We start from the raw sequence: 21,008 nt of genomic DNA, 5'->3' as shown, positions 1-21,008 counted from the left end.
GGAGGGGGAAACCCGCGGGACATGGGGGGGGGGTGTGTGGGTGAACCCGCCGCGGTGGTCACGGGTGGGCAAAGCAGCAGCGGGACACGGCCCCGCACAGGGCTGTGCAACCTGCGGGAACACGCGGCGTGGGGGGAAACGCGCGGGATGGGGGGGGGGGTGGTGGTGCGTGGGTGAGCCCGCCGCGGTGGTCACGGGTGGGTGAAGCGGCAGCAGGACACGGCCCCGCAAAGGGCTGTGCAACCTGCGGGAACACGCAGTGTGGGGGCAGGAACACGTGGGATGGGGGGGGCGGTGCGTGGGTGAAGCCGCCGCGGTGGTCACGGGTGGGTGAAGCGGCAGGACATGGGCCCGCAAAGGGCTGGGGGGGGCTTAGCGCTCCCCCCGCCGCACTCCATGCCCCAGGGCTTGCAGCCCCACGCATGATAAGGATGTAATACCCGATGTTTTGGAATTGAATCAAGGCTCCTCCATCTCACCCAGATTACAGCCCACTTAAAATCTTCATTTTGGGCACTGGGAACAGCGCGGAAAGCTGGATCAGTTTCCACACAGCACAGATACCTTTCCAAAGGCAGCATCTTACATCGATGTGTTGCTTCATCTACCAAAACCATCTCCCTAAAAGCACGAATAGAAATCTGCACGGCGTTAATAGTGACAAAACCTCGCTCTGCATTTTGAGCACAAGGAGCTTTCCCAATGGCTCAGTCCCGATGCTTCAGCATCACAAGGAAAATAAATCACTTTTCTCTTTATTTAATCATTTTACCCACTATTGTTGGTTATTTGTCACTGGCAGGTCTCTTGTTTCAGCTGCTGTCCCACGACCAGACTTATTCTTGCAGGAAATGAATCAGCTCATCCCCAAATGCTTTTATCATTTGTAAAACATCTGTAGTGCCAAGAAAACTCTGCCAGACCATCGGCTACCGTGACGTTTTCTCGTTCTTTCTCCTGTGCCTTCGCATTCAGCCGCTGCCTCTCGGCCTTGGGAAACTCTTCCTTGTGTTCGTGCACCACGAAGCTCCGGTGCGGGGGGGTCCTGCTCTTTGCTTCTGGCTCCAAAGAACGACAGTAGCAGTGAGAACAGCAAGAAGAAAGCGCATGGAGACAATTCCTGGTGACGATCATCCAGGGATTGGTGCGATGGGCATCGTATCGAAGCAGCGTGTGGCTCGGCGATGACCTTTCCGTAACCGTAGTGGCTTGGCGGGGATAAAAAGGCTCCCACCCAGACGTGCTTGGACAATAACGCTTCATTACAGCCAATAATTTTATGGAGAAATTCCTAGTTTTGATGAGTTTTTCACTGGCTGGATCACAAGCTCGTCGCAGGTGGGTGCTGCGTTGGGTTCTTTGCACCGAACGTAGCGAATCAGAGCAGAGCCACGAGATGCGGAGGTGGAAAGGATGTGAAAGGAGTTAGTCTTAGGAGTAAAAAGCTAAAATCAATACATTATATAAATGAATATGCCAAAATATTGAACGCTCTGGAGTCTGCTGGTGATCTTGGGGAAGGACTAGAGAGGTTTTTCAGCAGCAACATTGGATTGGAGAGGTTTCCACGGCCGTGCATCCAGCAATGAGACCCTTTCAATGCTCTTTCCATGTGAGCAAAACACAGAGCGCGGTCACAATTCTTCTTGGAGACTAAAGTCAGAAGCTTTTTGCAAAACAACTGTCTTTAATGCTTCTTTTTGGGTTCGTGGGGCGAAAACAATGGCACAATGAGAAGAGCTGAAGATGTTCTTGTTAAGGATCATTCATTGGCATAAGCCAGAGATTGATTTATTTTTGCTTTTGCTCAGCTATTCAGCACCAGGGAGTGATTATTTGCCATTCTGCAAATTTCTCATTCCACATTTAGAAACTGGAGAGTGTTTTCCACACCCTCCATTCTTCCTGCCTGGTTTTTCCTCTATTTTTCATTCCTTTTCTCCAATGAAATAGGGAGTAGGATTTGCAGGAGGGGAGAGGGAGGAATTGTTCTCGTCATGTTCTTTTAAACTTATAAACCAGTTTTTTCTTTTCAATTATAAAACACAGGCAGCAGAATTTCATGAGATTGGTGTTCGTTTCCTTCTTGGCTCCTTTAGCCTAATTTATTTCTGAGATGATGTGGAGGAGGGATAGAGATGGGGCTGGAGAATGAACTGGGAGAGATAAGAGCCGCAGCAAACTCAGGGTGCACTGAGCGACAGTTCTGGAGGCTCCACGTGCGATATGTGATCTGTGCTCCCCAAAAAGTCCTGCTCTGCGCTGAAAAAACATCCTTGTATCACCCCGTGCGACCTCTTTTTTGTCATCATCCCCTCACGCCACCAATTATTATCTATTTAGCGCATACGCGGCGCAGTTTCTACTCAGGATATTTTGACGTGAGCATCAAAGCGGAGCGAAAACAGGCCTCGGTGTCTTTGTTTCGCGGCCGTTCCTTACCCCACGTAGCTTCTCCTCCCCTCTTCAGCCTTTCAAATGAGCAGGCTTTATAGAAGCAATGAATTCTTCATCTCCCTCGACAGGTTTACAGAAGAGGTTAATCTCCGACAGGTTATGAAATCGGCTCACATGCTTCAGCAGCATTACCCGCTTTGACGTCCCCCTCCGGACCCCATTGAGCTCCCTTTGTTGGACGTAACCCCTTCTCCTGCTTCTTCTAAGCTGATTTCTTAGGCTACATCATTCAAGCATCCATCCCCGTGGTATTTAGATGTAGTCAAAATGACCGTGGGGGTGTGTGTGGGGGGGAAATAAATAGCAGCCAGCGAGCCAACTAAACTGTCTGACTATTAATGGTGCTGTTAGTTGCAAATTTACTTTAGCACAAAGCCCCCAGCATGTAATCCTGCGATGAATGCCTTTGATTGTGAGGGGAATATTTACAGCTGACCCTGCCAACAGTCTGCAAACCTGCAGCGGGCCTCCTGTCCCACATTAAATCCGCTGGCATGCGTCCCCGGGTTCTTATCGAGCACATGCTCCGGCAGCGCGGTGTTTGGGCTGGCGGGTACGCGGGGCCTTGAAGAATAAATCCCCGCATTCCTGCGAAACGCTCATTCTGGTGAACGGGAGGAACGTTACAGTTCGTACCTGGCTCCGGGCATCGCCGGAGCTTTCCAGAACGCTTGATCCCCACCGCAGGTCCTGCTGCCAGACCGCCCGTCGCCAAGGCCGAACTTCTTCTTGGCCGCTTTTTTGTTGTGGCGTTTTGCCGTGAGTGGCACGAAGTGATTTTTACGATGATTTTTTCCTCTCTTTTCACCTCACGTTAGTCCCCAGGTTGCTCTGATGGTTGTTCAGGCCCCATCTCCGGCCCCAGCGGTGCAGGAGCGCAGGCTGAAAGCTCAATGTGTCTCAGCGAATATTCCCCGTGGCTGACGGGACAAGCTTGAATTCAGCAGCTTGGCATTCCCCGCACGTCCCGTGGTCCGAGAGGTGGATCCAGACCGCTTGGCCGCTTTGTGTCAGACACAAGAGCCGCTGGTGGGTGCTTGTCCTGCTCCAACCACCCTCCAGACAAGGACATCTGTAGGTCTGTGCTGAGGAATGACATGTATTTTCATTCTTTTTAAGCATTTACCTCAAACCCCACGCTTTTCCATCCCAGCTGTATGAATGCTGAGCATTTTGGGGTTGAACGTGGCCTTGGGGCAGTTCAGAGGTGTCATGGGTGGCCAGGGTTTGCTTCTCCTCCTTTCCAAGGTCCTATTTTGCTGGGGGGATTTGGAGAAACGGCTCAGAAGTTTGGGATCGTTTGACCATTTGGATGGTGAACCCCCAGCATCGCTCCCGCCTTAACTCTCCTGCATCCAGCAAAGAGAAAAGATTAAAAAATAATCAATTACTAACACTACTCCCTTGATATTTTTTTGGTAAGTGGAGCTGCTGGAGAGTCCAGAGAGGAGTTTGGGGCATGGTTGGTTGGTTTAGCGATTGTGTTATAGTTCATATCCTTATCCACATTTTTTTTCTCAAATCTATGGGAATATTTGGCCCAAATTTGGGCTGGATGTGGAAACACCATCAGTAAGAGGTGCCGTAAGAACCGTCAGAGCAGGCAGAAGCTTTCCTGCCAGCTTAGAAGGGTCTGTCAGACCAGGGTACAGCTCTTCGGGCTCATTTCTGGTTAATTAGCAGTTGAAAGACCTTGCAAGCTGGCATTGGGGCAGAATAATTAGTGAGCTGACATCTCCTCCGAAAACTTCCCAGACTGAAGCCCAAACCATCCAGAGCTTGATTTTCAACGCTCCAAAATCCACTTTCAATTGATCTCGGTGGCGCTCGGGCTTTCACAACTGATCCCGTAAATCCGTATGGACAGCGAAACGAGGAAACTCTGAGCATGCCACTCAACTTCCCGGCGCCTACAGGAAAGAAAAGGAGTTAGTTATGAAAACCAATTAGTTAATTACTTTAGCAAAGCCTTATAAAACCATATAATGTTCGTTCTCTCCATTATTGCTAATTTGCTCCCAAGCTTTACAATGGCAAATCCCAGATAATTCGTATTTCCTGGGCTGTGCTGGGTCAGCTCATGCACGTTCTTCCTCTCCTTATGGTCCCCATCACAGATAAGAGATTCTTTGGCATTATTTTACTGTGATTCACATTAAAGGCGAACGGTATTTTAAACCACAAACATAGACTTTCCACATTATCTTGTTTTTCAGAGAAAAAGTGTGACAAACAGTTTGGGGCCCAGGAATAAGCAGCACAAGATAACGCTGTGGATCATCAAGGTTGGTATAATTTGTTCTCCAGCACCTTGCTTTTCATTTTTTCTCTCCTTTGAACCTTCTCAAATTTGAGCTGGAATCTCCTGCTCTCCTCAGATGTTGCCTTTTATTACACCTACTCTATTATTGCTTTGATTTTTCCCCACCTTGCACGTTTTAATATGAAAACTCATCAGTTATTGCTGAATCCAGTCTCATCCCGTAGTGCGTCAAGGTAATGACATTTATCACATGCGGTTACAGCACGTGAAATATGAAAATAGGAAAGAATTAAATGTCCCTGAGGATGCAGGTCGCCCACCGGGCTCTGCTTCACTCTCCGGCCATTTAGTTTTAATTGCTTAACTTCTCCCCTTTATTGTGTTTCTCGTTCTTATTAGGAAGAGTCAGTGGCTCTGTAATTAGTGAAGAAAAGCTCGGGGCACGTCTGAGTACTTTGTACTCGTGTTCCTGCCTGCGACGTACAGACACTGCTGATGTTCATTTTAGGAACTCCCAGTCCAAGGACAGACAGGCAGACAGACAGACGAAGGTCAGGGCACAGGAAAACAAGAGGGTTTTTTTCTGTTGGTTAGACGCGCATATTTTTTAAGCAGAGCACGCTGTAGGTGTGAGGAGAGGCCTGTGCGTGGGCAGGATGGGGGATACGGGTGCGAGACCCCACTAGAATACTCCATTTTGATATTTGGAAGGCAATTCCACGGCCCGCGCCAGCCCCGTGGGCACACAGTTGCCGTCGCGGCCCCGCGCGCTGCGGGTCCAGCACCTGTCGGAGTCCCAGCGTGGCCGTGGGACGCGGCGGGAGCCGGAGATGCGCTCGGAATGGGGCCCCGCGCGGCCTTGCCCAGCCGGCCCGGCCCATCATATGAGCTTCCCCGTGACCGGGAAAGCTTGGAGAGGGGGGTTGTGTCCAAATTGTTGTCATAGCGAAGAGGAATAAGTGGAAGAGGGAGGGAAGGAGCAAACCGGGAGGGCGGGATGACTTCAGAGGCGACTTTGGAATCAATCTCTGTCTTGCGGAGAGGAAGATGCTGCGATTGTCAGAGCAGAAACTGGAGGAAAATCGCAGACAATAAAGAATGAAGACAGGACTCGCGCACTGGGATGATAAGTGGATATCCTGGAAGGGTTGCTGCGGGTTTTATTAAGTTTGGAAGAAGGGAAGAGATGTTCAGGGCTGTAGCTTCTCAGCGTGTCATGACCAGAAACCTGTCCGCTGGCTGGAACTTTTGCTTCAGGGACATAATCCAACCTCGTTTTCCAGGCTCCGAGGGCACCTTCACCTTGGTGCAGAACAGAGAGGGCTGCAGGGGTGGCAGAGATGGGTCCTGCCCTGGGTTCTGCTCTGCAGAAGAGAAAACCAGGTTTAATGATGGTTTATCAGCTGATCCAGAGAAGTTCTTGTCCAAGGCAGCCCCGAAAAGATAGATAATAACAGAGCAGGTAGGGATCATCTTTGATCCGTCGTGGTTAGGAGATGCAGATGGAGACTCCACAACCTCCCTGAGCCTCCTCTTCTAGGGTTCAACCGTCCTCACAGTAGAAAAACCTTTAATGTTTAAACTGAATTTCCCATACTTTAATTCGTGCCTAAGTTGTGGATGCAGATTGTGGGCAATGTCCTTGATTCCGGGGATATTTTTGGTTAACCAAAAGCACATTTCAAGTCGTTCTCGGTTATGAGCCAGACAGGTTAGAGCAAACGTAAGCCTGCGATTTAATTGATCCCAAATAGTGTTTATGATCAGGCAGAGCTTTACTTACTGCTTTACTCAATCGAGGCAATCGGCTGGTTCATTTCTGGCAATTAAATCCACGACCGAGCAGTCATAGACCTCCACAACCTGCGTAAATGGGCTGTTGGCAAGAAAACACACTGAATACACACAAACTTCAGCAACGAGGTTATTGAATCACAGACGAGGTTTATTTTACCAGTGATTCCCTCTTCGCTGGGCGTGCGGGGGTGGATGAACCTGTTGCTGTAGGAGAAGATGCCAAAACTGTTGAGAATGAAGGCAATCTCATCGATCGCTGTGGTTTATTGCTGATTTGCCCACGCTCCTGGCTGGCCGCTCACCAGCAGCCCAGGAAGGTGCTGTCCCCGCGGCGTCACGCGTCAGCAGCGACAGATACGGCGCTGCGGTGACGCTCAGGACAGATACGGCGCTGCGGTGACGCTCAGGACAGATACGGCGCTGCGGTGACGCCGAGCTCCCGCGGCCGTTTCCTCACCGCCGGCCTGGGTACGGTACACACATCACAGAAATAAAGAGTGTGTAGCGAAGCTCTTGTTGTAAAGAATTGCTTGTGGTTTAGGGGGACTTACAGGGAATCAAAAGCATGCCGGTTGTTCATATGTTTTAGATAATCCCCTTATGACATGATGTAACATACATACCTGTAGATACACATATGTATATTAAAAAAATCTGTATTCATCGTAGAATCATTTGGGTTGGAAAAGACCCTCAAGAGCATTGAGTCCAATGATTAACCCACCCCTGGCACTGCCCCATGTCCCTGAGAACCTCATCTCTGTGTATTTCCAACCCCTCCAGGGATGGTGACTCCAGCACTGCCCTGGGCAGCCTGTTCCACTGCCCCACAGCCCTTTGGGGAAGAAATTGTTCCCCACATCCAACCTCAACCTCCCCTGGCGCAACTTGAGGCCGTTTCTTCGTGTCCCTGTGTCCCCTCAGCTCCTGTTCTCCAGGCTGGACGCCCCCAGGTCCAAGACAGAATAACCGATGCAGAACAAAACTCCTGTAGCGTCTTGTCCTGCTGACAGTGGTCAGTCCCATCTTGTGGGGATTGTTGGTAAGAGTCTGTAGACTGGTCAGGTGAGAGAATTTCAGGGGGAGAAGGCACAGGTTTGAAGGCTGGAAAGCTTCAGTGTTTCCAGCCTTCAAGCTGGTTTCAATTTAAAACGTCTTCAAGATTTTCTGCTTAAGCATTAGGACAAGCAACCCATTTGTATGTAATTTTGTAAATGACAGTTAATATCCCCAAGTAACCCTTGGGCTGCAAAAACTGGGTCTGCAAGATGAATGCCAAGAAATCTAGAGAAAAATCGGAGGAATTGGTTTCCATTCGTGTGCAAAGAACAGGTCAAACCCCCTCTCCTCCAGCACAGTACTGTGTTTTAACAAACCGGAGTTAAGCACCAGGAGTGGCACCAGGGGAGTGGAAGGTAAAGTCATACAATGGAAATACAGGATGGTTTGGGTTGGAAGGGACATTTAAAGCTCCCCCAGTGCCCCCCCTGCCATGAGCAGGGACATCTTCACCAGCTCAGGTTGCTCAGAGCCCCGTCCAGCCTGGCCTGGGATGTCTCCAGGGATGGTTCAGCCACCACCTCTCTGCCCAACCTGGGACAGGCTCTCACCACCCTCAGGGACAACAATTCCTTCCCCATGTCCAGCTGAATCTCCCTCCTTTAGTTTAAACCCATCAGCCCTTGTCCTGTCACTACAAGCCATGCTGAAAGTCCTATGGAGTTGAGATTCCAGTAGGATCAGGAGGCAGATGCCTCCTATGTTGGAGTTTTTTTGGGACGTTATTTGGTATTTAAATGTCTAAATTTTCTGCTTAGGATGCAAAAGCTCTCATCGAGTCCGCTCACACAAGCTAAATGTCCAAGGCAGATAATAATCCGGGTCAAATCTCAACGAGGGCACGTGCTCAGTCGTGAACCTCCTGCCAAAGCTGAAAACGTGCAGCTCATTTCCTGACACCATCCGCAGACGCTCCTACCTCTGCCCTTCCACCCCTGATTATAAACAGTTCCACGTGTCAGTGAAAAAGAAATGTAAGGAACAAAAAACCCACCCTGTTTGTTTGGGGGTTGATTGATGAACGTGATAACCGTGTGATAATTCCCACCAGGTGTCAAAAACTTTCTTGTTGCTTGGGTGCTCTGTTGCGAAGCTGCAGCTGCGTGTAAAGGTGCTTCACGTAAAGACGCTGCGTTTCTCCTACATGGAGGCAGGTCCTGGGGGCAGAAATGGCGAAGAAGTAAAGTTACATCCAGGTGGGCTGTGAGACGAGATGCCCCTGGATGTGTTTGAGGAGCTCAGCTTCTCCTAGTTTTAATTTACTGCACCTGGAAACTTGGCGCTCTCAGAAACCTGACAGTTCTTGTTCTGTAGGAAGAACCGAAACACTAAGAAAGTGTCGGAAGTCATCGCTGAGATCTCTTTTCACATATTTATTGTTTCCTCAAAGTCATGAGACCCTAAGGGAAACGCCTTTTGGTGGCTGTGTGGTTTTTTGGGCTTAAGAATTCTGCCGTGCGTGTATTTTGCGGTGCTGATCTTTCCTCACGTACCTCTGCTCTGAGATGGTGGTGTGTGCCAAATGGCTTCCAATCCCACAGATAATAATGGAAACGTTCATTGGAGAAAACGCATTTGAAGTATCTCAAAATAAGCATCTATAAACAAAAAGGAGTGTTCTTGTGGGTGTGGGCTGTTAACTCTATTTTTGGTTGGTTTTTTAACAAAAAGTATAGAAAAAAGAAGAAATAATATTTGCTCGCACCCCAGCAGGTTCCCCTTCTTCAAGATTGAGGCTTCAGAGGATTTGGGGGTATATCCATCCAATTTTGGGACGATACGTGGATTTGGGGGTATATGCATCCAATTTTGGGTACAATATGTGGATTTTGGGGTACATGCATCCAATTTTGGGTACAATATGTGGATTTTGGGGTATATCCATCCAACTTTGGGTACAATATGTGGATTTTGGGGTATATGCATCCAATTTTGGGTACAATATGTGGATTTTGGGGTATATCCATCCAATTTTGGGACGATACGTGGATTTTGGGGTACATGCATCCAATTTTGGGTACAATATGTGGATTTTGGGGTATATGCATCCAATTTTGGGACGATACGTGGATTTTGGGGTATATGCATCCAATTTTGGGTACAATATGTGGATTTTGGATACATGCATCCAATTTTGGGTACAATATGTGGATTTTGGGGTATATCCATCCAGCTTTGGGTACAATATGTGGATTTTGGGGTATATCCATCCAATTTTGGGTACAATATGTGGATTTAAGAGACTTTGCAGGAAGTTCCTCCTTGAAAAGAAAGGAAAAGGCACATTTTAAGGCAGGTGAATGGAGAGCTGCAGTCAGAATTGGAGCTTTCCAGTTCCCAGCCACCTCAATATTTGTGACAGATCCAATATTTTCCTCATCCCACCTGAGTGAAATCCGAACTTTGGGTTTTTTAGCGTTAAACAAGAGATCCAAAAATTAAAAAGAAAAAAAGGACCTCTCGTGGCAGGGAGGTGTCTGAACATGAGACACCGGCAGCACAGTTAGATATTTATCCTTTTTTTCCACTTTGAACTGTTCTCAATGAGCCTTTTGCTGGCGCTGGTACCACTTTGTCAATGGTTTGGTTTTATTGAACCGCTGCTTTCTCAGACACACAGTCTGAACTTCGGGGTTGTTTTAACAAGTGATTTTTTTTTTTTTTTCCAAATAATGATGCAGCACCAGTTGCAATTCATAACCGTGGATCTTTTTGGTTAGATCTGACACCCCTGTCAGGTGCTGCTGTATCCCCATCCTAAACCGCCATCTAGCTGCAGCCCTCAGCCTTGCTCCTCGCTCTAGTCAGCTGCTTTCTAAACTGAAACAACGCCGGCCTTGAGCTGGGGTTAATAAAACTGTGCTTTGGCTCATTAATCAGTGTTTTCTGACTGAAGCAGGTGTTTTCTCTCCACACCAATGCCTTTAACCCTCAGTGAACTCCGCCCGCCGCCATTTTGTCGCCCGCCCCTCAGCGCCTGGCGGGAAATCTCGCCCGGCGGGAAATCTCGCCCGACGGGAAATCTCGCCCGAGTTCTCGCGAGAGTTGACGGCTCTCGCGGCCTCCGGCGTGACTTGCGCTTCCTCTTCCCCGCCGCCGCCCCGAGGTGAGGCAGCCATGTCCGACACGGATCCGTCACCATCCGCCGCCATCCCGCCCCGGGAGCCGCGGGGAGGCGATGAGGGGGCGAGGGCTCGGTCCGCCTCGCCGGACTCCCTGGGTATTTGCGGGGGAGGGCGGGCGGGGGATGGAGATGATGGCGATGGCGGCGTTCGGGGATGAGGGGGGATCAGGGCCCGCGGAGGCCATGGCTGCTGTGATGACTCTCTTAGGACACCTTTGGATTTAACTGTGAAAAAAAAAGCGTAATTTCTGAGCAGCTCCTTTAATTCTCTGTCGGCAGGTTCTGTATATCTCTGTTAGAAGCTTTATATATATATATTTTTTGTTATTTTTCAGCTGAGCTCCCAAAATGGTGCGTTACTCCCTGGATCCGGAGAACCCCACAAAATGTGAGTTGTTACTTTTTTTCGTGGATGTTCACGTAGATCTTTGAGGTTTTAATTCTTAAAATTGGTCTTTTTTTTCCCGTAGCATGCAAGTCACGGGGCTCCAACCTGCGAGTGCATTTCAAGGTATGTGATGTGTAAATATATTTGGTTTTAAGGTTTGTCTTGCCTTTTTTTATTAAAGGAAGCGTCTTTTAGTCTTCTGGATCATGATATATTTAGTAAGTAGGGTGGTGTGCTTATTATTTACCTGCTTGTAGTGTTTCTTTATCCACAGGAACAAACCCAAGGTGGAGCTTCATAACACAGATTATAAAATAAAATAGAAAATCAGTCTTTACAGAATTTACCAGGAGGAATCGGGCTGGTGTTAGATGAGGGATTTATTTTCCTTGTTTAATTCGCCCTTTCTGGCCATTTGGAAGGAATATGATGTTGGATCAGAGCTGAGCAGCTGCTCGGTGTTAATAAAGTGATATTTCACTTAGTTTGGTTTGCATTTTATTGTTATAACTCCTGTCAGACTTTCACATTTAGTGTCTTAAGCACTGATCATTTATCCTTGATTTTTTCATTGTTTTTCTCACCACTTTATAATTTCCTTATGAAGATAATTACGCTGTAGCTTAGTATCTCATCACTTCCTTTCAGGTGCCATATTTAACCTTTTAGTAAGAATTTATCCTTTAGGTTCGTTTTTTTTTGGATCAGCGGTCAAAAGAGTTACGAAAAGTATAAATACTCAAACTTTATTTTGCTGTTTGGAAAGATCTGGACGTTGGTTAAAATTCTAATTTTGGTGATGGAAATTGTGCCAAGCGTTAGAAAATGAGGTAGTAAAGAGGAAAATAAGAAGGGTTGTTAATTATTCTTCAGGGCTTAGTGTATTTGTTGTTGTAGAACACCCGTGAGACGGCGCAGGCCATCAAGGGCATGCACATCCGCAAGGCCACCAAGTACCTGAAGGACGTCACCCTGAAGAAACAGTGCGTCCCCTTCCGCCGCTACAACGGGGGAGTCGGGAGGTGCGCCCAGGTAAGAAAATGATGTTGAGAACAGTCCGTTAACGTTATATATAAAATTAGAGTAAGAACTGGCTGGAGGGCCGGGCCCAGAGAGTGCTGGGGAATGGGGCTGCATCCAGCTGGCGGCCGGTCACTAGTGGTGTCCCCAGGGGGCAGGGTTGGGTCCGGTCCTGTTGAACATCTTTATTGACGATTTAGATGAGGGGATTGAGACCATCATCAGCAAATTTGCTGCTGACACCAAGTCGGGAGGGAGTGTGGAGCTGCTGGAAGGCAGGAGGGCTCTGCAGAGGGATCTGGAGAGACTGGAACAATGGGCCCATTGCAATGGGCTGAAGTTCACCAAGGCCAAGTGGCGGGTGCTGCCCTTTGGCCACAACAACCCCCTGCAGCGCTCCAGGCTGGGCACAGAGTGGCTGGAGAGCAGCCAGGCAGAAAGGGACCTGGGGGGACTCATGGACAGGAAGCTCAACAGGAGCCACCAGTGTGCCCAGGTGGCCAAGAAGGCCAATGGGATCCTGTCCTGGATCCAAACCAGCGTGGGCAGCAGGACAAGGGCAGTGATCCTTCCCCTGTGCTCTGCATTGGGGAGGCCACCCCTGGAGTATTGTGTTCAGTGCTGGGCCCCTCAGCTCAGGAAAGAGATTGAAGTGCTGGAGCGGGGCCAGAGAAGAGCAACAAGACTGGGGAAGGGACTGGAACACAAGCCCTATGGGGAGAGGCTGAGGGAGCTGGGCTTGTTTAGTCTGGAGAAGAGGAGGCTTAGAGCTGAGCTCAGCACTCTCTAGAACTACCTGAAGGGCAGTTCTAGCCAGGTGGGGATTGGGCTCTTCTCCCTATTGCAGTCAGCAATAGGACAAGGGGGCTTAAACTTAAATTGAGGCTGGAGATGAGAAAGCAATTCTGTGCAGAGAGAGTGGTCAGGCATTGGAATGGCTGCCCAGGGAGGTGCTGGACTCACCGGCCCTGGAGGTTTTTAAACTGAGATTGGCCATGGCACTTAGTGCCATGATCTAGTCAATGGGCTGGAGTTGGACCAAGGGCTGGACTTGATGATCTCTGAGGTCTTTTCCAACCCAGTCCATTCTGTGATTCCAGCGTAAGCATTGTAGCGACTCGCAGTGTCAAGTAATTAATGACATTGAGTTATTTTGACACGCGAGCTTGCCAAAAAAGGGATTTAATAGCAATTTAACGACGTGTACAGGACAAAAAGAAAAGAACGTTCCTTGTCTTGCAGGCCAAGCAGTGGGGCTGGACGCAGGGCCGGTGGCCCAAAAAAAGCGCCGAGTTTTTGCTGCACATGCTGAAAAACGCGGAGAGCAACGCGGAGCTCAAGGTAGGGCCGGGTAGACGGTGTTAAATGTGAAGAGTTTGTAATAATTCTTTGTGGACAGTGAGTTTGTGCGTGGTTAACCACTCTTAAGTGTGGTTTAGGTCTCTTTAAAATGTACAAACTAACCCGCAAATATCTCTAAACTCGTGGTCAGTTTGTATCTTTGCAATATACTGTGTTTATTTGATGGCGGTGATGACAATTTAATTTATTTTGGAGTAACCATGAAAGAATAATTCTCTCTTTCTGAGCCATCAGCGTAATTTTAAATACATCGTGACGTGTAGAAGGGTCATTGGGGTAAATTAAGGTGTTTTTAGTGACGTGAGGAGGTGGTTATTAAAATTTCTGCTGCGGAGGCGATTGATTCCAAGAGGAAAATGACGGGTTTTTGGATCTTTCCCTCCCGCCCCAGGGGCTTGACGTGGATTCTCTGGTGATCGAGCACATCCAGGTGAACAAGGCTCCCAAAATGCGCCGCCGCACCTACCGGGCGCACGGGAGGATCAACCCCTACATGAGCTCCCCGTGCCACATCGAGATGATCCTCACCGAGAAGGAGCAGATCGTGCCCAAACCAGAGGAAGAAGTCGCTCAAAAGAAAAAGGTACCGACTCGTATCCTCCGTCAAAACATCGCGGGGATTTAATTAATACTCAGGGATTTTTGGGACGCGGGGTTGCTGTGATGACTTATCTTAGGACACCTTTGGAACACCCATGAAAAAAAAATGGATTATTTCTGAGCAACCTTGATATTTATTGTAAATACAGCCTGGAGAATGTCAAAAAGGAACTTTTTGGGGGTCATATTGGTTGGTTTCTTGTTGCCCCTCCCAGATGTGATGGGTGAGGGTGAGATTTTAAGTCTGTAAGTTTGTAAAGGTCCAATGCGATTCGTGGATCATTTTGCAAACAGGTGAAGACATTTCTAACAATCCTCAGTCTTCCTTTCAAATTCCGACTTCAAACTTCTTTTAAGTTGTTTTAGGAAGGTCCAGCCTGTTGCTGTTTTCTCATTTTTGTTGGTTTTCTTTTTTTTTTTTTTCAGATCTCCCAAAAGAAGCTCAAGAAGCAAAAGCTGATGGCGCGGGAGTAAAATCTGCCACCAGAGATGTACATAAATAAATTTTAAAAGTTTACAAGTCTTGTGTGCACTTTTTGGGCGTTTCAGGGCTGGCTCTGGATATTATTAATATGCAAAACAAGCGAATTTTAGATAAATCGGGGTGGTTTCTTTTTCCTGCCGGCGGGCGGTAGGACCCGGGGCGGCCGCGTTCAATGAGGAGCAGAACCGCCCTCTGCGGGCGGGGCGTGGGTTACGTGACGCACACACCGCCGCCTCCCATTGGTGGAGCGTCGGCGCTGCGCGTCAGCCGGAAGCGCGCCGTGCTCTTCCGGTGCGGTGGCGGCGGAGGCGGCGGCGGCGGGCGGTCGCTGCTGAGGTAAATGGGGCCGGGCGGGAACCGGCGGGGCGCGGCCGCTCCGGGGGGTCCCTAATTAGCCCTTTTAGGCGAGCTCATCCTTTTTGGAAAGAGAAAATAAAGCCTTTTGGCTGCGTAGGCTTTATTTTCCTGTTTCATAATAACAGTCGAATAACTACCCCTAATAATTCCCTGCATTAGTATCACGGAACGACCAATTTTTAAACATATTACAGCCTATTTGCACTGAGTTTTGCATCTGGCGTAGGTCTGACTTCATTTTTGGTCAGGAATTTGGACGTGAAGGGGCTGTGGAGACAACCCGGGGTGTTTCTGTTGTTCTATAATGGATGAATCCACAACATAACCTGACGAAATTTAACAAGGGCAAGTGTAGAGTCTTGAATGTGGGCAGGAACAGCCCCAGGTTCCAGTGTAAGTTGGGGAATGAGCTGTTAGAGAGCAGCGTAGGGGAAAGGGACCTGGGGGTCCTGGGGCCAGCAGGGTGACCATGAGCCAGCACTGGGCCCTTGTGGCCAGGAAGCCAATGGGACCTGGGGTGGGTTAGAAGGGGGTGGTCAGTAGGTCCGAGAGGTTCTCCTGCCCCTCTGCTCTGCCCTGGGGAGACCACACCTGGAATCTTGTGTCCAGTTGTGGCCCCTCAGTTCCAGCAGGACAGGGAACTACTGCAGAGAGTCCAGCAGTTGATTAAGGGAGTGGAGCATCTCCCTTATGAAGAAAGGCTGAGGGAGCTGGGGCTCTGTAGTTCGGAGAAGAGACTGAGGGGTGACCTTATTAATGTTTATAAATATATAAAGGGTGAGCGCCACGAGGATGGAGCCAGGCTCTTCTCGGTGGCAAACAATGGTAGGACAAGGGGTAATGGGATCAAGCTAGAACACAAGAGGTTCCACTTAAATTTGAGAAGCAACTTGTTCCTGGTGAGGGTGGCAGAGCCTGGCCCAGGCTGCCCAGGGGGTTGTGGAGTCTCCTTCTGTGCAGACATTCCAACCCGCCTGGACACCTTCCTGTGGAACCTCATCTGGGTGTTCCTGCTCCATGGGGGGATTGCACTGGATGATCTTTTGAGGTCCCTTCCAATCCCAAACATACTGTGATACTGTGAACATCTTGCTGGAAATTTAGTATTTAAGAAATCGCGGCGGGGAGAATACCTGAATTATTTTTTTTAAACAGGTCACCTCGTTTGTGTTGTCTCAATTTAAGATTTTTCTCTGATTTCAGGGATTAACAGATCCCGTAAAAACTCCATCCGAAGCAGCCGAAGCTACACGTGGAATTAATCAACTGGAAATTCGTCCTGGGGCTGAAAAATCTTTAGGTCAGCTTAAAATAAAAGCCAAACTCTGATCCTGAGGCATCTGCCTCTTCGTTCTCCATCCCAGGAAGCTTTTGTTTTGCTGCTTAAGGGGAGAATTTGGGATATTGGTGGCTTGAAAAAGAGGGACGTGAAGGGCAAAGCTGTGCTGTGCAGCAGAGTGTGTCTGATATATTCAATCTAATATATCAAATACACGGACAGTGAAAAACAAACCTTTTGGGCCCTTTGTTATAGTAAGAACTGAGCTAATATCTGCAGCTCACTGATAAAACTCTATTTCTGTGGCTTAGACAAAACCTTTTTATTTTCTGAATGTGTTTTACTAAGTTCCAGCTGTGGGAATGATGAATGAATACAAGCTCTACTCTTTTTTTTGGTTAAAACATCATGAATATTTCCCTCGTTGAGGACTTTATAACATTGGAACGCACAGCGTTTTTTAAACTTTAATCTCTTAGTAAAGACCCTTTTATGTTCAAATATCAACTGCAATCCTTATTCATGATTTCAGATTGTTTTCTTAGCTCGTGGCATCCTAAATTGTTGGGGTTTTTTCCGCCTCACCAGCTCTGTGACAGAACAAGAGGAAACCATGGTGTGCATTCCGTGTATCGTCATCCCCGTCCTCCTCTGGGTCTACAAGAAATTCCTCGAGCCGTATATTTACCCGCTTATCGCACCGTTCGTCAAGCGCGTGTGGCCCAAGAAAGCGCTGGAAGAAACGCCTGCCCCGAAACGAGCTCAAGGAGGCGACACCGGGAACCCACGGGCACCTTCCGCTGCCAAAAGACATCAGGAGGATGAATTTGGAGTTTATAAAGTAAGATGAATGCATTTAGCTCAACAGGGAAAGTGCAAATCAAGCACCCAGTGATAGTTTGGGGTCGGCAGCGCTAAAGTGTAAATAGTTGGGGGTTTTTATGGATGTTTTTGTGGCTATTTTCTTATGAACCAGTTGGAAATAAATGTTTCAAGACAACTTCTTGGTCTTGGAAGGACAGGAATTGTACCTGTCTTCTGAAACAACTTGGTTAATTTTCTATTTTTAATGACTGCGTATTCTTTCAGAGGAGGAAGAAGTCAAATAATTGGTGCATCACACCAGATGCATGAAGCAGAATTTTAAAAAAAAAAGCACTTTTCAGCAAGCTCTGCCGCTCATAATGGGGGAAAACGGTATTATTTGTCTCTTCTAACAAAATGCAAAGATTTGTACGTTACCTCTGCCCTTATTTCCTTGCTGATAAGATGTAAATCTAAACGAGACACCAGCTCTTTGGTTCTTGTGCAGATTCCTTCGCTGCCCTTGCTTCTGAAAGTCCTTTTTGTCACTGGCTGTAACCGTTCTGGGTGTGAAGTCCTTTATTTTTGCCATCTCATTAGTGACTCTTTTCTTTGCAGTTCGAAAGCAACGGGGTCGCAAATGGAATTGCCGCAAAGAGATCCTCAGAGGTTTCTGACAAGAAAACGGATTAAAGGAATTAATTCGTGATGATATTATTCCCTCGTGTCCAATATGAACTGGTGATATTTCTCTCACTTAGAGACTTTTTTTCCTTTGCACATTTTAGCTGAAAAAAACACCCCTTATCACTTATCACAAGGGTCTCTTGCCACAGAAATGGCAGCTAGCGCATTTCTTAATTTAAAAAATGCTCGTTATTTTCCTCACTGGAACTACTTTTCATCTATTGGATGCGATTAGCTTTTAGGTTAAATAACTTATTAATAAATCTAGGAAGGTAAATGTATCTTGGCATCTTAGTTTGACTAACTACTATATAATACTTCATGTTTGCACCTTAAAAACTGTAGCTGTTCTTGATCTTGCTGAAGAACTATAAATTGCATTGTCGAATATAAATGTCATGGTTAAATTATTAAGAATTTAGATTTTCATGTCAAATCTGTGGATGAACTAAAGGAGTTCTGCTATATGCAAAATGTACTTAGCTTGATTTGATACTTCCATGAATTATTTCCCTTGAAACATTGTGCCTTTCTTTCCCGGATAGGAGCAGCGGGGGCATGATACAAGAGAATTGTTGCTTTATATTCTGTTGCGGTGGTTTCAAATGTTGCAGCTCTGTCAATTAGGAAGTGAAGTTCGTGTTGCTGTTGAAGCAGCTTTTGCATCATCCGTGGAACATGATCCCGCGTGTGATCGGTGTATCGCAGATGTGGCATTTTAGACCAGTCAAGTACTTACTCTTTGGGATATTAAAACCTGGTTTTTATTATTCTAAGCGTGCCTGCATGGTCTAATCCATACAATAAAAGGTAGCGATCCTAACTGTGCGCTCCTATCGCTTCTCAGATATATTATTGCGTGGATTGTTTAGTAGAGAAGACGGGGATTAGGAAGCAGAAGTGAGAAAAAGAGGCCGCTCCAGTTTCTGCTCATTTTTGTCCTCTGTATCTTTGGATATTTCACCTGTATATTGTTGCGACAAATCGTATCCATCGAAACTTCAGCCGGTAGAAGGTAAAAGATCATCCCTTCTGCTGTGGTTTGTGTCCTAATCTTAGACACTGTTTTAAAATTACGGGCATCTGATAAGCAGGCCAAAGTTTTGGAGTAATACCTTCAGCTCTTAGAGCTGGGAACATGACAAAAGGTAGAGCAAGAGCCGTACTGGGGCTGCTTTGGTTTGTAAATGCGTGCGGTTTCTAAAATCTACATAATTAATTGTTTAGGGTATTGTTGGAAGTGCATCAGACAGCGACACGGACAATAAACCATAGTAATGAGGCTTCTAGCACCGTATTTAAAGAGCAGGGCTGCCAAAAATCCTGCAAAAAGCAAAATAGGCAGATAATGCCTCTTGTTTGTAAAATGACCCCATTCATGCTTTCTGAAGTGGTGGTTCAATACTTTTCGAAGCTGCAATTAGACGCTAATGTAATGAATCATCACAAAGCTTTCTGGAATGAGGCCTGGCAGGTTTGTGTTGCAAAAATGTCCAAGAATAGGTCAGTAATCGTGTGGTGGTGCGAAGAGTTAAGAAATAATAGATTAAAAAAACAGGTGAAGGAGGGGAGATCATCTGCTGGGCTGCTAAGAAATGCATAAAGCCTTATTTAGGCCAAATAAGTCGACAGAAATTAAGGAAATCCTCATGTGAGAGAACGATGTATGTATCAAGTATGTTTAATTGAACTGAGAAAATTTCTGTATGTTTATTACTCACTAAAAGCAAGATTTACAAAAGGGCTTAGACACCTACCGATGGTGGACGTCTACTAGAATTTACTAGAGGAGTAGCAACTTCATTTCTACTGAAAACTTGTAGAAAATGGCAGATTTAGAGACCAAAGTACTTCTGCAAATCATGTCCTAAGACCTTCTGCATTCCAGCTGTCTACGCTTATTTATTATTGAGGAAGAATCAAGAAATCACTATTTGAAAAACTAACAAAATAACATTAAAATAATCTAACTTAAAATTATATTTCTTTACAGGAAGGTCTAAATGTGACATGGTACCTTCCATGTGTTTGTTTGGTAGCTCGATGCCAAGAACTTCAAATAATTGAACTGTCTAATAGATGAAGGAAGGGATTATCTCCCTTGTGCGGTTTTCTGATTGTCAGAACATGCTTGATGAACCAAATAATATCTTAGGTTTCACAGCCTGTCATTATTTTTGCTTTTCAGTGAGCCTGACTGCAGTCGTTTAATTGAAACGGTCTTGAAAACCATATTTGCTGCAGCGATTCACTTGCTTTATGACTGTTTTTTTAGCTCATAGCGCTGTTTCTTTCATTGTTGCATTTGAAACAAAGTCTTTGAATTGTTTTGAATATATTTATACGTAGATAATACTTGTATTTTGCATGAGGATTGTTTATCTCACCTCTTCGATAGCCACTCTGTTGGCTGTGCACCATTTTTATTGCCGTAGTGGTCCTATCAAACACCATATGGACACGACACTAAAGATATTTGCTTTTTTGTGCCAACGTATATGAAGTGGTCACACCCACCTTTGCACTTGCCCCGTTTGTATGTGTCCTGTTTGCTCACACACCCAGTTGACGGGTTTTACAGGTAGGTGTGAGAGCGGGGTTGTGTATTTAGCGTCACGCGCTGCGATACTGTTGCAGGGGGGTAATTTAGGGTTCTGCTCACTGCAGAACAACGTTTAGATTTCTTAAAGAATCTGTATTTCTTAAAGAATCTGATTTCTTAAAGAATCAAACTCAGGTGAGGCCTCCACCCATTCACAAAAGCCAATTTGCAACCATTCCCTCCCTGATAACCATTCGCTCTGGAGTCTGGATTTTAGATGTTATTTTGCAGATGTCTGGAATGGATCGTTATTTTTCCCAATCCCATTTTTTCCCAGCAAAGTGTGAAATAGGCCTTATCTTACAAGTGTTCCGTGGAGTTTGTAGTTGGTTTTGGTAAATATGAGCAGAATTTTACAGCTTAAAATTTTAGCAAGTAACATGAAACAAAGAGTATATAAAAAATCACACAGCCTTATGCCTCTAAATAATTCGTTATATCTAGTATGCATCTACTTAAGCTAAATGATTCATATTACAATTAAATTGGGCTCATCCACTCACCTATGAGTAGTAAAACCGTTGCCACACAGCTCACTTAGTTAGTGGGTAGAGCTCAAAGTGGCTCAAAGTGTCAGATTTACGGAATAAAGTGGTTGACTCGTAGTCAAATTGCACACAGTAGGAAAAGTCTGCACGAGACTCCCTGCGCACACAAGTTATTGGGGTTCGGTTGCCATTCTGCTTCTCTCTGGGTTTCCTAAAAGAAGGTCGTGGCCTCCTCTG

The 21,008-nt window shown here is 46.7% G+C and overlaps 2 protein-coding genes across 2 annotated transcripts; both read left to right on the top strand.

Moving 5' to 3' along the window:
• Positions 1-10,652: 10,652 nt before the first annotated feature.
• RPL17 (ribosomal protein L17) lies at positions 10,653-14,590 on the top strand. Its single transcript, XM_082074242.1, has 7 exons — positions 10,653-10,682; positions 11,036-11,088; positions 11,171-11,211; positions 11,986-12,120; positions 13,351-13,449; positions 13,862-14,053; positions 14,497-14,590. The coding sequence occupies exons 2-7, from the start codon at positions 11,049-11,051 to the stop codon at positions 14,542-14,544; spliced, it is 555 nt and encodes a 184-aa protein (XP_081930368.1). The 5' UTR covers positions 10,653-10,682; positions 11,036-11,048; the 3' UTR covers positions 14,545-14,590.
• A 2,213-nt stretch (positions 14,591-16,803) lies between these two features.
• LOC309450968 (UPF0729 protein C18orf32 homolog) lies at positions 16,804-18,504 on the top strand (the record flags this gene model as incomplete). Its single annotated transcript, XM_082074243.1, has 2 exons — positions 16,804-17,031; positions 17,613-18,504. The coding sequence occupies 2 exons, from the start codon at positions 16,804-16,806 to the stop codon at positions 17,685-17,687; spliced, it is 303 nt and encodes a 100-aa protein (XP_081930369.1). The 3' UTR covers positions 17,688-18,504.
• Between the last annotated feature and the right edge of the window lie 2,504 nt (positions 18,505-21,008).

Source organism: Streptopelia decaocto (genome assembly GCF_964273445.1).
Source record: "Streptopelia decaocto genome assembly, chromosome: Z".
Taxonomy (NCBI): domain Eukaryota; kingdom Metazoa; phylum Chordata; class Aves; order Columbiformes; family Columbidae; genus Streptopelia; species Streptopelia decaocto.
Note: the sequence above shows the minus strand (reverse complement) of the source record. Positions and strands in the feature narration are given on the sequence as shown.